This window comes from Odontesthes bonariensis, chromosome 3, assembly GCF_027942865.1.
Source record: "Odontesthes bonariensis isolate fOdoBon6 chromosome 3, fOdoBon6.hap1, whole genome shotgun sequence".
Classification (NCBI taxonomy): domain Eukaryota; kingdom Metazoa; phylum Chordata; class Actinopteri; order Atheriniformes; family Atherinopsidae; genus Odontesthes; species Odontesthes bonariensis.
In genome coordinates, this window is record NC_134508.1 from 30,652,952 (window position 1) to 30,666,878 (window position 13,927).

The 13,927-nt window shown below is 40.5% G+C and overlaps 1 protein-coding gene across 2 annotated transcripts; it reads right to left on the reverse strand.

Moving 5' to 3' along the window:
- Window positions 1-453: 453 nt before the first annotated feature.
- On the reverse strand, window positions 454-10,731 carry tfap2c (transcription factor AP-2 gamma (activating enhancer binding protein 2 gamma)). 2 transcript variants are annotated; one of them, XM_075461522.1, is made up of 8 exons: window positions 10,328-10,731; window positions 9,309-9,770; window positions 8,855-8,906; window positions 7,717-7,788; window positions 6,893-7,115; window positions 5,514-5,632; window positions 3,203-3,344; window positions 454-3,090 (listed from the first exon to the last, which is right to left on the reverse strand). In XM_075461522.1, exons 1-8 carry the CDS (start codon window positions 10,373-10,375, stop codon window positions 2,796-2,798), a joined length of 1,413 nt encoding a protein of 470 aa, XP_075317637.1. In that variant the 5' UTR covers window positions 10,376-10,731; the 3' UTR covers window positions 454-2,795. The 2 variants fall into 2 exon arrangements, with proteins under 2 accessions (XP_075317637.1, XP_075317638.1); XM_075461523.1 differs by lacking the exon at window positions 7,717-7,788 and having other exon boundaries at window positions 456-3,090; window positions 10,328-10,730.
- Between the last annotated feature and the right edge of the window lie 3,196 nt (window positions 10,732-13,927).

Sequence of the window (13,927 nt, forward strand, 5' to 3'; positions counted from 1 at the left end):
GACAGATAGAAGAAGGAACCGAGTGAATAGTCATCAATCAAATCCTCTGTCACAGGGAAGTGTCGCCACAACCGTGTTCAGCCAGTCATCAGAGAGTCATCGGATTTCAAAAGAAGAGGATTCACATATATCTCTCCTCCCCCTGCAATTATCTGTTCTTTCAGGGCTATGCATACAAGCTAACACGAGTAACTGAAGGCCGTTAAAGCCAACTGCTGTGAAAGCAGTGAGCCACCAGTTCAGGTTGACAGGTCTGGTTAGACAGGTTCTGAGGGGAGAGGCTGATACTTGTTTAAATGCAAGGTATCTGCTGCTGTTGCCTCTCTATCCTGTAGCTTGGTCTCTGTAAAATGCTGGTTTCACCTACTGACCTCCAAAGCAGTACTTATTGCTAATGTAGAACATATAAAAAGAGATGATATGATAAATTACTCGAAATGAAACTGCTGCAGCTGTTTTACTTAAAACTGTGTTTGGTTTTAATTCAGTAATGGGTTTCAATCTGCTCTGGTTTGATGTCACTAATACCCAGACGCTTATTAAGCTGCTGAAACACATAATCAGACAGTCCACATGAATCAGCAAGGACTGGCTGGGCAGGTGATGATTAGCCAACCTTGCACCACATATAACTTCCACTCACAGTTTGCTCTCACCAACATCAAAAGAATTGCCATCTGCAGTGATAAACCTATAGTTTTGAACGATAAGAGATAAAGATAAAGATAAAGATAAGAGAGAGAGCATCAGCTACTATAGGAATTTCACAAGACATCTATCAGTACTGTAGTTCAGGCAAAGATTACCAATACTTGATAAGTGCCTCAAAATATTGAAAAAATAGCATTTGGAGCTTTTTGGTTTTCATAAACATGATATTTGTGGATGGAATGTCATCAGATACCCTTGAGTTGCTCAGTTGGCAACATCCTGACACAAACGAGTAACTCTTGTGGAGCATGCCTAAATGGCTTTAAGTCATAGGTCATGCCATGTTACACCATCAGCAACACACATCAGCAGTCTTATCTTGTTGGATCTGTAAGAAATATTTACATTTATTTTGATCATTATGATCAAATTTACAATTATAAGGAGTTATGCTCTTACTTTAAACACCATTAGAAATGGAGGCTGATAAGGGAGCACCACCTGCCCCTGAAAAAGGAAGCTGAGAGAAATTACCGTTGTGCACCATCCCACTCAGCAAATGTCAACTGTTTTCCAAGTTCAAACATAAACAAGCCTTTTTCCTGCTCTCTGCTGCACATCTTTCTTCATCACATGATGTACTTTAGAGGTCTGTGCCTTCACCGAGCCACACGGCCTATTTGTGAAGCTAAGTGAGAGCACATAATGATGACTACTGTTCTTATTAGTTTGGCTGGGGGTTTTCTTTGCTGTCTATTAATAGGGAAAATCTCCTAACACATGACTTAACCATCCTCTGTGAAATATTGCTGAAAAATGAGGCTATAGAAAAACAAAACAAAAATAAAATGTGTGTTTGTGTGGCCTCGGTGACAGCACTCACACATCGGATCAGCCTGAGGCTCTTATTTTTATTTGTATTTTTCCCGGAACTTTAAAACACGTTTTTAACATGTTTTCAAAAGAGAAAATCATGCCCAATTCCTAACCTCTACTTGATAAAAAAAACACTAACCCATTTATAAAAGTTTAAGACATCATCACTGAAAGTTAAACCATATACCAGAATGATACCATTATTTACACAAGCCCATTAAATTACAACATAAATTAGAAAATATTTACATCCAGGACAAGACACTGGATAAAATTCTATGTTTGGAATTTAATGTCTAATGAAAAGCATTTAAAAGAAAGAAATATGTACATTTACACACATCCTCACAACATGCAAACATTTGGACAGGATTGAGTGTGCTGGTATGCTACTGGTGTTACCTTGAGGTTTTGAATACGAGGGATCGTGAATACCTATATCATAAAAATGCTATATTCCCACTGCCATGTTTAAAAGACAGACTAACAATGAAAGCATGGCTTTGCCTGTAATCCACACAAACACTGCGGAGGCTTTTATGATAGCAATTTTAAAGTCTCTGGTTTCATAGCGCAACCTGAAAAACAATCGTCCAACACAATACTCAAAACATCTCCCATGAACAAATCACAACAACACTGGAGCCATTCTGAAGTGGATGTACAAATCAAGCACAAAAAAATACAGAAAATGAAGTGTACTTTCTTCTCTCTTGCATACACATATAAAAATTGTCCTTTGCAGGTCCATTGAGACACAGGAAATCAGTGGATTTGCCTCCAGACAGAGGAGGATGGGGGGAAAGCTGAGAGGAATTCACAGCCACAGCAACTCATCTTGAAATGATGTCCTCTTGAGAGAGAGACAGAGAAAAAACAACAGAATGCACTGTTTTTTTCCCTCTTTTTTGTCAACAAAGCAAAAGTCCGATGTTTGTAGCATCAGTCCACTGGCAAATGGAATGAACTGCATAGTGGTCAGTGTTTGTTAATATTTCACAATACAGGCTCCCATGAAGACCAGTCCACAGCATTCACAATTAGGAGCCAACACTGCCTAATTTGCAGCTGTTAAAAATCCACAACTTTTTAGAAATATAAATTTACAGTGTGAGCACACATACACACGCACGCACAAATTCATTTCTTAAAATTACAATACTAAATATCAATTTTATTTAAAAAAGGTCCAAAAAAGGGAAGACGGGGCAGCAAGATTATTGGACTCAGGGACTCTGAGGTTCATAGGGATTATCCTTTTTGAGCGCTCATTTCCTGTGCTTTTCCATTTTGTCGGCAGACTTGCTCCCACTATCTGAGGATCCCTGGGTGTCGCTACCAGAGCTCAGGTACATCTTGTCCACTTGTTTGAGCGCCTCATTCAGGTAGTTCTGAAGCGAGGTCATTGCGGCACAGATGGCTGGAGAGCCGAAGCCGTGAGTGATGAGGCTGAAGTGAGTCAGGCAGCCCTGGATTCCAGGCTCCAAAATTGGCCCAGGCCTCGAGTTTCCCAAAGGTGACCGGTCCTGAGTGAGCAGGTCTGTGAACTCCTTGCAAATTTGCCTGACGGCAGAAAACCAAAATGAGAACAGATGGCAACTTGCAACATCTCACTTTCATTCATTTGTATAAATACATGCAAATTAGACACGAACCATAACGTCGAGATACTTACTTGGCAGCAAGGAGCATGTTTTTGCGAGAGTTAATCTCATTGCGCTCAACATGTGGCCTGCCCAGGTATTCAGCTATTGCCTTTGCAGGGAACTCAGTCTCACAGACGTAACCAAAGTCTCTTGCTAAATGAACAGCTTCACCTAAGAGACAAAGAAAAAAAACTAGATGTAAGAGAAAAACAGAAAATCCAAAACATTTTCAGTCTCAGCGAGAAGCATGACATAATCAACAACAACAATAAAAACAAGAAGAAGAAGAAGAAGAAGAAGAAGAATAGGAAGAAGAAGAATAGGAAGAAGAAGAATAGGAAGAAGAAATTCTCATCTACCACCAAATTACATGTTTTTTGACACACCTGGAAGTTTATCTTGGTCTAGTAGAAATATGTTAAAGGAGCGCAACTTCTCAACACCACTTTGAATTTCCCTTGGGATTAATAAAGTATCTATCTATCTATCTATCTATCTATCTATCTATCTATTTATATGAGGGAAGCACCTCATATGTTATAAACACATGTCCAAAGCAATAAGTTTGTCCTTGCTACCACCACAATGAGCAGGGTATTACGCCCCGGCCCAGGCAGTGGTAACAACACCAACTCTTCGGCTCTGTGCTCAGGGAATTGATAAGCACTTGATTTTCATGACCACAAAATAAACCATGTTTTTCTATACCATTCCATGTTGCTGTTGTTCCATGTTGAGCCTAAACTTGGAATGGCCAACGAGTGCAGCATGAAGAGCCAAAGAAAAATATTGCAAGTCAGTAACTGCCTGGTTAAGTTTAGGGCTGTTAAAAGTCTAAATAATGAGACGACTAAAAAAAAAAAGTATGTCCCACACAGAAACAGGACCAGAATAATCCAAACTCTGAATTGTTGTGCCACTCAACCTCCAAATGTGAACCACAAAAGCAGAAATGGAAAACTATCAAGCTCAGCAAAAATTATTTAATTCCACTTTTAACCTTATGTACAGTAACAAGCCACTAGATGGGAAGCTGTTAAACTGGAGAATAATCAGTTGTGCTAAGTCTTCTTGCTTAGGAGAAAATGAGCAAATGAGATGAATATATTTCATTTCTGAGTTTAGTTTGACCTGCATGGTAATCATAGGCTATTGTGGATAAATGCAGACAGAGCGTGCCCAAGGCACCTACAGCTCCACTTATTGATAGACATACAGATCACTTTAGGATGCAGGCAGCAATGTACAAGCTTTAAGGTCAGTTGGGCCTCCTGGCGAGCTGAGCACAAGATAACAGGACAAAATTCAGTTTTGAAGGTCTCTAAATAACAAAGGCCTCTAGTTATTGTCTTGCACAGAACAATTAGCGCATTTATAACAAAGATTAGAATAGTATTAGGCTTGTAGGGAGCAAGAGAGGAAAAAACATTCTGATTCAGTCGGCGGCATGTAGATGGGATGAAAGTGATTCTGCGATCACAACGAAGCATCACTGCCTGGTTAAGTAAAGACCATGGGTGTCATAATCATCCTGAGTAAAGCTCAAAGGAAAAAGGGAACCTGGATAACTAAAAGTGGGTTCATGAGGCTAATGGATATTTATACATGACACAGAGATTTAACGGAACAAATATTATGTAAATTTGTGGCTTTAAGCCCAACTTTACCTGGTTGCACTTAAGCTGCGATAATGCAAACAGCATGAAAAACTTTCATACACTCACTTAAAAGGAAAAAGAGATAATAGTAAATATCCTATTGGTTCGTCTGCTCTTATGGAAAAACCAAATATTGAGTTGGAAATTATTACTCTTCAAAGGAGGAGGAAAAGCACAGGCATGTTTTCAGCTACATTTGATGTTTGCATGATTACACAAATAAATCCCATGCAGTATTTCATTAGACTTGGCGGAGAGGTGAGGAGTGAGAAAAAGAGTAACTATCAATGTTTGATGTAAATCCGCATCACTGTTTTTAGAAAAACAAAATGGGGTTTGAGTGCGGTTCTAGTCCTTTAAGTCTTTTGCGAAGGCTCAAGAAAAAGACATTGTACTGAAATACCCGTTCAGCTGCTCTTATTCTCGTAAATAATAATAAAGGGAACAAAAGGTCAACGAATGTGCTGCTTCTGTCTGGCAAGTCAAAAAAGTTTCTCAAACCATAAAAACTTTATGAGTGAAGTTTGGACAGTGTTTTAAGATGAAGTGTACTTAAAGGACACACGCTTCAATCATAAGACTGATTCTTCCACATTCTCGCACTATTTGAACAGCATTCCAGTCAGTGCATCAGCAATTATAGCTGTAAAGTTAATACATGCTACTGAGTGATATTCCATACCTTCAACTAGTGAGGTAAGTAGAGTGACGTTGGCTGCCTTTCTTCTTCCGGCAGGCAGGTTAAGTCCAATTTTGTCCAGCTTTTCTCTCAGTGAACGACCTCCATTCTTTGACTTGGCTCTGTGAGACAAGACCAAAACATTGATTGAGTCCACAGTCGTGAAGTCGACCGCATATCATCCCAAAGTACAAGTTTTCACACACAGAGTTGAGGTTTGTAGAAAGGTCTCACAAGACAATTAATACAATGATATGGTATTTGCTTCTATCTTCATTTATCATAGAGATTTTTTTTCATAACTTTCACTTTAAAAGAATTTAACTCATAAATGAAAAGGAATAAACTAAATAAATTCATGTTATTTAATTAATGTGAATATTAGAAATACGGTACAAACTGTCCTGTCAGAGAAGGCCTTAGACTCCCTCCTGCATAAAGTCTCCCTCAGCACTTAATGATTACAAACTAATGACACACAAACCTCTCTCTTGACCTAAAAAACATAAACACAACTGAGATCACTCGTACATGCATTTGCAGAAGCTCTTTAACTTCTCACTTGCTGTGGTCGATTAATTTTTTGCATGACTGGCGAGCAAACTCTCCCTCTGCGTGGTGGGTGAGAGACGGAGCATCTTTAGGGCGGCCCGCGTGTCTGAGTACCCCCACCCCGATCTCTCCCCCGTTCCCTCTACTAACGAACCCCCTCCCATTGCTATGTGACCTACTTAAAAATGACTGTGTTTGTGTAAGTGGGTGCATGTGTGCATGTCAGCATTAACAAAGGCACATGGGAAGTGGCGAACATGCACTCCAAGTACAAAACGCTTCGGTCAGGGGTGGTAAGTACAAATTGAAACCTCCCAGTCCCTCAACAGACTGCCACACGAACATATGCGCCATAAGGTCAACTGTTCTGACACAGATAAACCTACGGACGTTGCAAACCCGGACAAACATATATATACATACACAAACACAGTCTTCAGATCTGTATTAACAGGGTTGATGTGACAAGTCCTCAAAGGAGGCACTGAAGCAAAATTGCAGACCACACAAAAAAAAAGACTAAATAAATTAAAAAAATCATGACCCAGAACAAGCCAAGCTGTGATTTTAAAAGTTTTCTCCACGGGCTGCTGAGCTTCAGTCCACATATTGCTACGGCTACAATGCCACAGTTTAATTATCATTCATATCTAAGACATTTTAATAATCTTATTAACAGCTTGCAGATAACAGAAATAAAAGAAATTATCAATATGAATGCGCATCAGAACTGCTGTGTTTCTGTGTTATGTTTTACAAACTACAGGGAAGAGGGGAGAATACCCTTAAATCCAGCCAAGCTGTCATGTTGAATGAGTCTGAGGCCTGACCTGCGTAAAACACCTCCTAGGAGCGATGCGTTGAGGCACTCTGGGGGTGACAAACGTCTCTGGACTTCCGCCACGGTAACCTTGTACTTGGATGTGGAGCTCAGCAGGGAAAGACGGCCTGGTACAGAGCAGAACACCTCTGTGGGATTTGATACCATGCCCAACAGGGACTCTTTCTGGAAGGGAAGGCCCAGCGCATTGCCCTTGGGTAGTGTGACAGGGCCTGGAAGGAAAAGGGGGAAAAAAAACAACTGTTGGCTTAAAATCAAAATACAGCAAAACAGAAGAATGAATCAATTGTTGTGGAACCACAGTGAATGTTTATGCACTTTTTTCAGTGAATGTACATAAGCTCTAATCTTCATAATCCTTACTGAGAAGCGGCAACATGTGCTTTTATGCTTGTAATCACAAGAAAGAGTGTGTGTGCAGCTTTGCACGACCGAGGAAACCAGTGTCTGCTGGAGGTGCGTTTATGAAAAACAACTTCTGGGACCTTTTGAAATTTCATGGGGTTTTCGAAACATTGGATGCCTGATGGTCAGCCCTCATTGCAAACACCGTCCACAAACAGGTATGCACATACAAACTGCCCCTCATCTAAGCCACACATATACACACCTGAACTCTGTAAATGATTTGGTCTCACTGAGTCCGGCTAATCTAAACTGGATGATGTCATGGTAAATGAACGAAAGTTGGAATGAATTACAGTTTACAGTTTTTTTTTTTTCCATCAACCACAAAATTCACTGACAGTCATCGGACAAACAAAAAACAATACAGAACACTACAATACAAAACACAGCTATCTTCATCCTCACCAGCAAGAATGCCCCCCTGATAATAAGTCCTCTGTAAGCGATCAAGGTTCCTGCCACCTCGAAGTCCTAATACTGAGACAGAAATCACAGAGTCACATGAGTGCTTTAATTCTCCTTTAGAGCACATGGCTGGGAATGACATGCCATTGTTTACAAGAGGAAAACGTAGATTTCCCATAGCGTGCCCTTGAGCATGGGAACAATGTAATGAGCCACCAATGATTTCCGCAATCTAGTTACATTAGTATACCGTGCAAATAGCTTTCTCTTTGTAATTAACATTGATAACATTGCTACAGGTTTTACTAGTGGGCTAATATTCACTGATGCAAAATATATATCTTTCTATCTATCTATCTATCTATCTATCTATCTATTTCAAATAAATCTGAAATTTATGCAGGTTAAACTTTTACTCAGTGTCTGTGAAACGGAGCCCTGATGACAAAACAACATAGGAATACGTTTCACCTTCACAACAATTCGTGTCTCAACAAATTACAAAACTATCCTTCACATGCAAGCCTAATACCACACCCACCAAAATCTGGTTATACAGAGCCAAACACAGCTTTGAGATCAACTCATTATTTCCTGTTAACGTGAACAGAAAAGAGCTGCAATTGCAAGCTTAGCCAGCCTAAAGATGATCCAAAGCTTTCCTCTTCTCTTGCAGTCAACACTGGGGCTGTGAGATTGCTCAATTTTCCTGTCATGTCAGCTACAGCCAGTCGAATTTGAAAGGGGATCAGTTCTTTCCCACTGGGCATCCATTCAAGCACCTTCACCAACAGAAAAGGCGAAGGATCACATCGTGCTTAGATAAGTGCATCTTGTGGCTATATGAGGATTATCATTGTGTGCAGTGTGAGTACAAACAGTAGACTCCTCCAATGCTTTGCTCTCACACTGAGTGCCCTGACATGCCACTGAAAGTATGACATTTCCAAGTATGTAGAGACTGAAAAAAAAAAAGAAAGAATCTTTGCAGTAAATTTCCAGTTCCTGTTAGTAATTACTGCATCTTTGGCTGTTCAAAGCACATGTAGCCCAGGCAGCATTTTCTAACAGAACTGGCGCTGGTTTTCTTTATTTTTTTCCCTCTTTTTCTAACAGTCATAAACATCGCAAAACTCACCTTTTTTGATGACTGTCTGATCTGCCATAATAATACTGTGGTCATCTATATGCTGACAAAAAAAGAAAAAAAAGTAGGTGTTAAATAAATGTGCAACGAAACACAAAAGAACAAACTCAGTTTAGCACATATCAACAACTGTCTTCAGTAGCTTTCTTCTGTTCCTTGAAAAATAAAAATGAATAAACAAGAACATGCGTGGCATAAAATAATCTAATGTATGGTCAAATTGAATAGATGGAAACAGAACCCATCGTAAATGTCCACCAGATGTTAAATAAGAATTCAGTAGTCCAGTGAGTTTTAGTTATTTTCAATATCATAAACGATCAAGTGCCTTTTCAATGTTGCTTTTTAATATTTTCCTAAAGCTGTAAAAATGGTATCTCACTGATTCAGCTACATCTGCCCTTAAAGTGTAGTTGAAGTCATTTTAAACGTCACATTGACTCACTTGAACGTCGTCTAATCCGTGGCCCATGTCAGGCATCCCCATATTGTCTCCAAGAGCCGACGTGTCCAGGCTATGCACGTGTGACGGTAGCAGCTCCGGCCGGCGGAAACCTTCCCTCCTCACCCCGGACGAACCTCCCTCCAGGCCCAAGATCTGACTCGCCAGTCCGCTCCTCCCGTGAGCTCCGAGTCCCTCCTGGCCCTGCCGGCCGGGCCAAGGCTGCTGTTGGTTCGACGACGGCGACTGGTGTATGGAGTTAATGTTAAAAGGGTCACCGAGGTGCGAGTAAGGGTCACTGGACTGCGGGTAGGAGATAGGCTGGTAGGGAGGCGGAAAGTACGGGGGCTGGAAGTCCGAACTGGGCGGGTGTGAGAGGGTAGGCGACGGGCTGTAGAGGTGCTGACTGACCGCTGGCAGGTGAGGCAGCCGCGGGTTCCCATTGGTGTTGCCATCGTGCCTTTCCTGCAGGACGAAAGAGAAAAGTCAGCTAAGAGGTATGCAGGTGGTGGCATTTGTTGCTCAAGGGGATTTAGCGGGAGGTATTTGGTAAAATGATGTCCAGCAAAAATTATTGGATTAGAAGAGAGACAATTTAGACTGTGGTTTTTTTCCCCCTCCTTTTTAAAGTCAGTTTAAAACGTTCATTTGGCCCCATTAATGATAAATGAATTGTGATTTTTTTTTTTTTTTGCTTCATAAGACTGTCATTTATCATATTTAGATATATGATTTATCATGATATTTTGTTCCTATAATTATTATTAATATTTAAAAAAAAATTGTTTCTCCTTTAATCCTGTAGTAAAATTCAAACTTAGGCTAAACATTTTTGTTTGACTTTTCTTTTTCTTTTTTTCCCTCACAGCACATATACCCACATGGTGACTGTTTTAAGGAGTTTTGTTGTCTCTTCCCTTCATTTCTTGCCTCGGCAAGGCAGAGTCATTCCTGTTTTCTTAAAAAGCAAACTTTTCTTCTTCGATGCCACTCTACTCCCCGTTTATCTAACCGAAACTCACCTCACAGTCGTCCTCATATTTTACGTTGTCTGCTAATTTCCACAACATTCTGCCTGAGGAAGGTAAAAAAAAAAAAAAAAAAAGTTTCTCCGGTGCGAAAGGGAGGAATAGAAAAAGAAGAAACGTCGCCTTGAGTTAATCCAGGAGTGACAAAATGAGGAGGCTCCTGGTGATCATGAACCCGCTTGTTCTTCAGCTGCAGCGAGGAGACAAAGTTGGGAGGTGAGGGCTGAAGGGCAAACTGGCCGATCGACTGGCTGTCTATCCCACAACAGACAGCCTACGAGTTTCCACAGGTACTGCGAGAGAATATGATCGTTTTCAAGCAGTGTCCCCCCCCTCTCCGGTCAATGCGCTCTGGAGTTGTGCTGTGAAAGTGGGCGAAACTGCCGCATAAGAAACTTGACTCCCTCTTATGGACATAACAGCGATGTTCAGTCTTATTGGTCCAAAAAAAAAAAGATCACTGTACTATATCTGCACAGCCACGCGGAGTGGGCGTCACCCTGCGCGAGGATGTCACTGACAGGAAAAATGAAAATATTGCTGATTGGCGGGACGAAGCTCCAATAGGAATTCTGTCCGTCTGTACGGCATCTTTGTCTGTGGAGAGTCATACAAGTCTCCCTTTCTCGTGCCACGGTGAGAGAAAAGCCTCTCACCACCAAACTAATTAGTTTTACAACATTTAGTTTTATCTCGTCAAACTCCATGGTTTGTTTTTTTTTTTTTTTTTTTTTTTTTTACTGCGGTTCCGTCTCAGGGTTGTGCTGTTTGTGAGCCGTAATCGGTGGTTACTGTTAGAAAACGGGAATTACGGGAACAGCTCGTTAAAGTTGTCGCTGAATGCAACAACAACAAAAAAAATCTAGTTTCTATTTATTTATTTCTTTGGTTTTTATTTCTATTTTTTTACAGGTTGCTATAAGTTCATGGAAGCTTCAGGGGCTCTGTTTAATACATCCAGTCACAGTGATTTTTAATAATATTCTACCATAAAACACAAGCGTTTATTGTTTTATTCAGGTTAATTTAAAAAAAATCGTTTTTATTCTTTAAAAATGTGGCTTTATTATTACTATTATTATTATTATTATTATTGTTAGTATTACCAGTGGGGGTATTCGTTTGATAAGGACTACAGAAAATATTGTGTGTTTTGGCGCTGACCAGCTGATGGAGGGGGTTTAATTATTTTTAATACTTTTTAATCAAGATAATGCAAGCCTCTAGTTTAACTGCATTTTAGGAATTCAAGAAAGCCAATGACATCTTAATGTTGGCGTTTCACAGTAGTGGTTAAGTGCTTGCTTCAAACCGCAATAAGCCGGAGGGCTTAGCAGCACGACTCTCTCAAAAACCTCTAAAGCTCAAAGAATCTCAACAAACAACTCTGTCGTAGGCCTAACTTCATTTACATTTTGGTGAAGATTTACAACGTCCAAAACAAGGTTTCTTTGAAGCTCTCATATTAATCAAATCCCCCCCAAAAAAAAAACAAAAAAAAAAAAAAGAAGAAGAAGCCAAATCAAACAGAATATGTTTTTGTTTTTTTTGATGATTTATGTATCTGTGTTGGTGCTGAACTCTTTTCTATTTGGAACCAGTTCCTTTCACCAAGCACGGTGAGCAATTTACTAATTAGTTTTGTATCATCTGATGTCAAACAAACGTTAGATTTGAATCTATAAGCTTATAATGAGCAGACTTTTGTCTTTTTAGGATAACAGTCTGTGGCGTTCATCCAGCCAAGCTGTGATGATCGGCTGCGCATGGGAACCAGAGGATGTGGACGGGCTGCGGATTATCTTTCCCTGCGTGTTGGTCCTCGTCCTGTTGTGATGCGGAGCAGAAGTGAAGTGGGTGATGATTAAATATCATCCTGCGATGGAGCAGGCCGAAAGAAAGTTAGTTACGCTTGGCCTGACTGTAACGTTTTGAACAGTCCTAACGCACAGCTTGTCATTTTAATGACAGTCGGCTGCAGTGACGACAGACTCAGCTGATGTCAGGTGTAAAGATTAAATGGATCTCAAGAAAAAAAAAAACTCACACAAGTCAAGGAGAGAGCGATCAGCTTGGTGATTCGTCAAATAGTTTGCTAAACAGAGGCTAATACAGTGTCAAATACATAAATATCGAAGGAGAACAACCTAAAAGCCTGCGTTAAAGTTGGATTCATGGTCTGCACCAAAGAAGGTCAGAGTAAGGTTGGCTCAATGTTAGGTTATACAGGCTAAACATGCCCCAATATAGAGCATGTTTTCGTTTATCACAGCAGTAATCAGTCTATCTCCTTTTATATATATTTCAAAGGTTGAATAAAAACAATACAATAAGATAAATAGGCCTGTACAATATTGAGCAAAACTGGCCTACATACAGTCATTACGTTACTGGTGGGGCAGGTCACACAACTTACTTTTCAATTTCATTAATAGCTAATCAGCTCTGCCGCTTTATAACTCAAAAGCTTCAAATTATATTCCTGAAAGTTCCGGAGATTTGGAAGTGTTGGCCTTCCTGACATGAACCGCGGCTTATTCAACAGCTCCCACGGCGCTACGCGACTGCAAACAGGTGACCGTGGTGGAGAGAAATAAAACAACCATAGCCTCAGCAGCGAAGGCGACAAACATGAAGCAGGTTTGTTTGAATGAACTCAGCCGTATGAAGAAAGCACGCGAGCCAACTCACCCTCCAGTCTATCCTCTCCAGCACAGACATCTGAAAGGCTCCAGTCGCAGCACTTCCACTGAGGCGCAGCGAATGAGTGAAACCATGCGAGTTTTACATTGCAGACTTCACCTGACGACTGCGCAGTGCGCGTGCGCCGTCCGGTGCGATACACCTGAGAGGGACAAAACAAATCGAATCCAGCACCTCTGCGAGGACGAGCCTTTTCAGTTCTGTGTAAAACCACACGCACTTTGAAGTGTGTTGAGAGAAAAGAAGAGTGCGGATGAATAAACAGGATTTCTTATAAATGATGAACAGAATAGGCTGCATGACTCACATGATTGCACCTTTACGCAGTTACAGGTCATTCCATGATAATGCAATCGATGATTTGAGAAAAAAAGAAAGAAAATAGGCTAAGCTTATTTTGTTTTGTTTTGCTTAGTTTAAAGGTGAAAAGGCGACGTGGGGAAATTTCAAGATGAGGTAATTCCTCCCCCATCGCCCCAGGCTGACCAAAAGAATCTGCTTTCAAAAGCCACTGAAGCTTTTTGAGGCCGAAAATGGCTCCTGTTATCTGATCTCCCCAAAACTTCAGCTTAAACTAATTAACACATCAAAGAGTTTTGCAATGTGGTTGAGAATGTAGCCTACAAATCTTGTCCAGAGAAAAGAATCGTACACCTATCTGATCCGCAGCCCCACACCTGCCATAAAGCAAAGGCCTATAGTCGAGCACTGACATCTCCAGCATTAAGCATAATAAGAAGCACTAAGACACAATAACGGAAACAACTTACCGTGTAATTGATGTTTCTTGAGATGATTAATTTGAGTCCAAGATATATCAAATGATCAGGACTTAATAGCTAAAGTCTAGCTGTATGGACTGTTTGCGTTTCCTGAAACAATCTGTACCTC

What these genes read in the sequence shown, in the direction of transcription:
- tfap2c (XM_075461522.1), bottom strand. Translation starts at nt 10,375, where the DNA reads ATGTTGTGGAAATTAGCAGACAACGTAAAATATGAGGACGACTGTGAG. An exon ending in AATATGAGGACGACTGTGAG is followed by an intron (nt 9,771 to 10,327) that starts GTGAGTTTCGGT and finishes TTCGTCCTGCAG; the next exon opens with GAAAGGCACGATGGCAACAC. An exon ending in ACTTACCTCACTAGTTGAAG is followed by an intron (nt 3,345 to 5,513) that starts GTATGGAATATC and finishes TTTGTCTCTTAG; the next exon opens with GTGAAGCTGTTCATTTAGCA.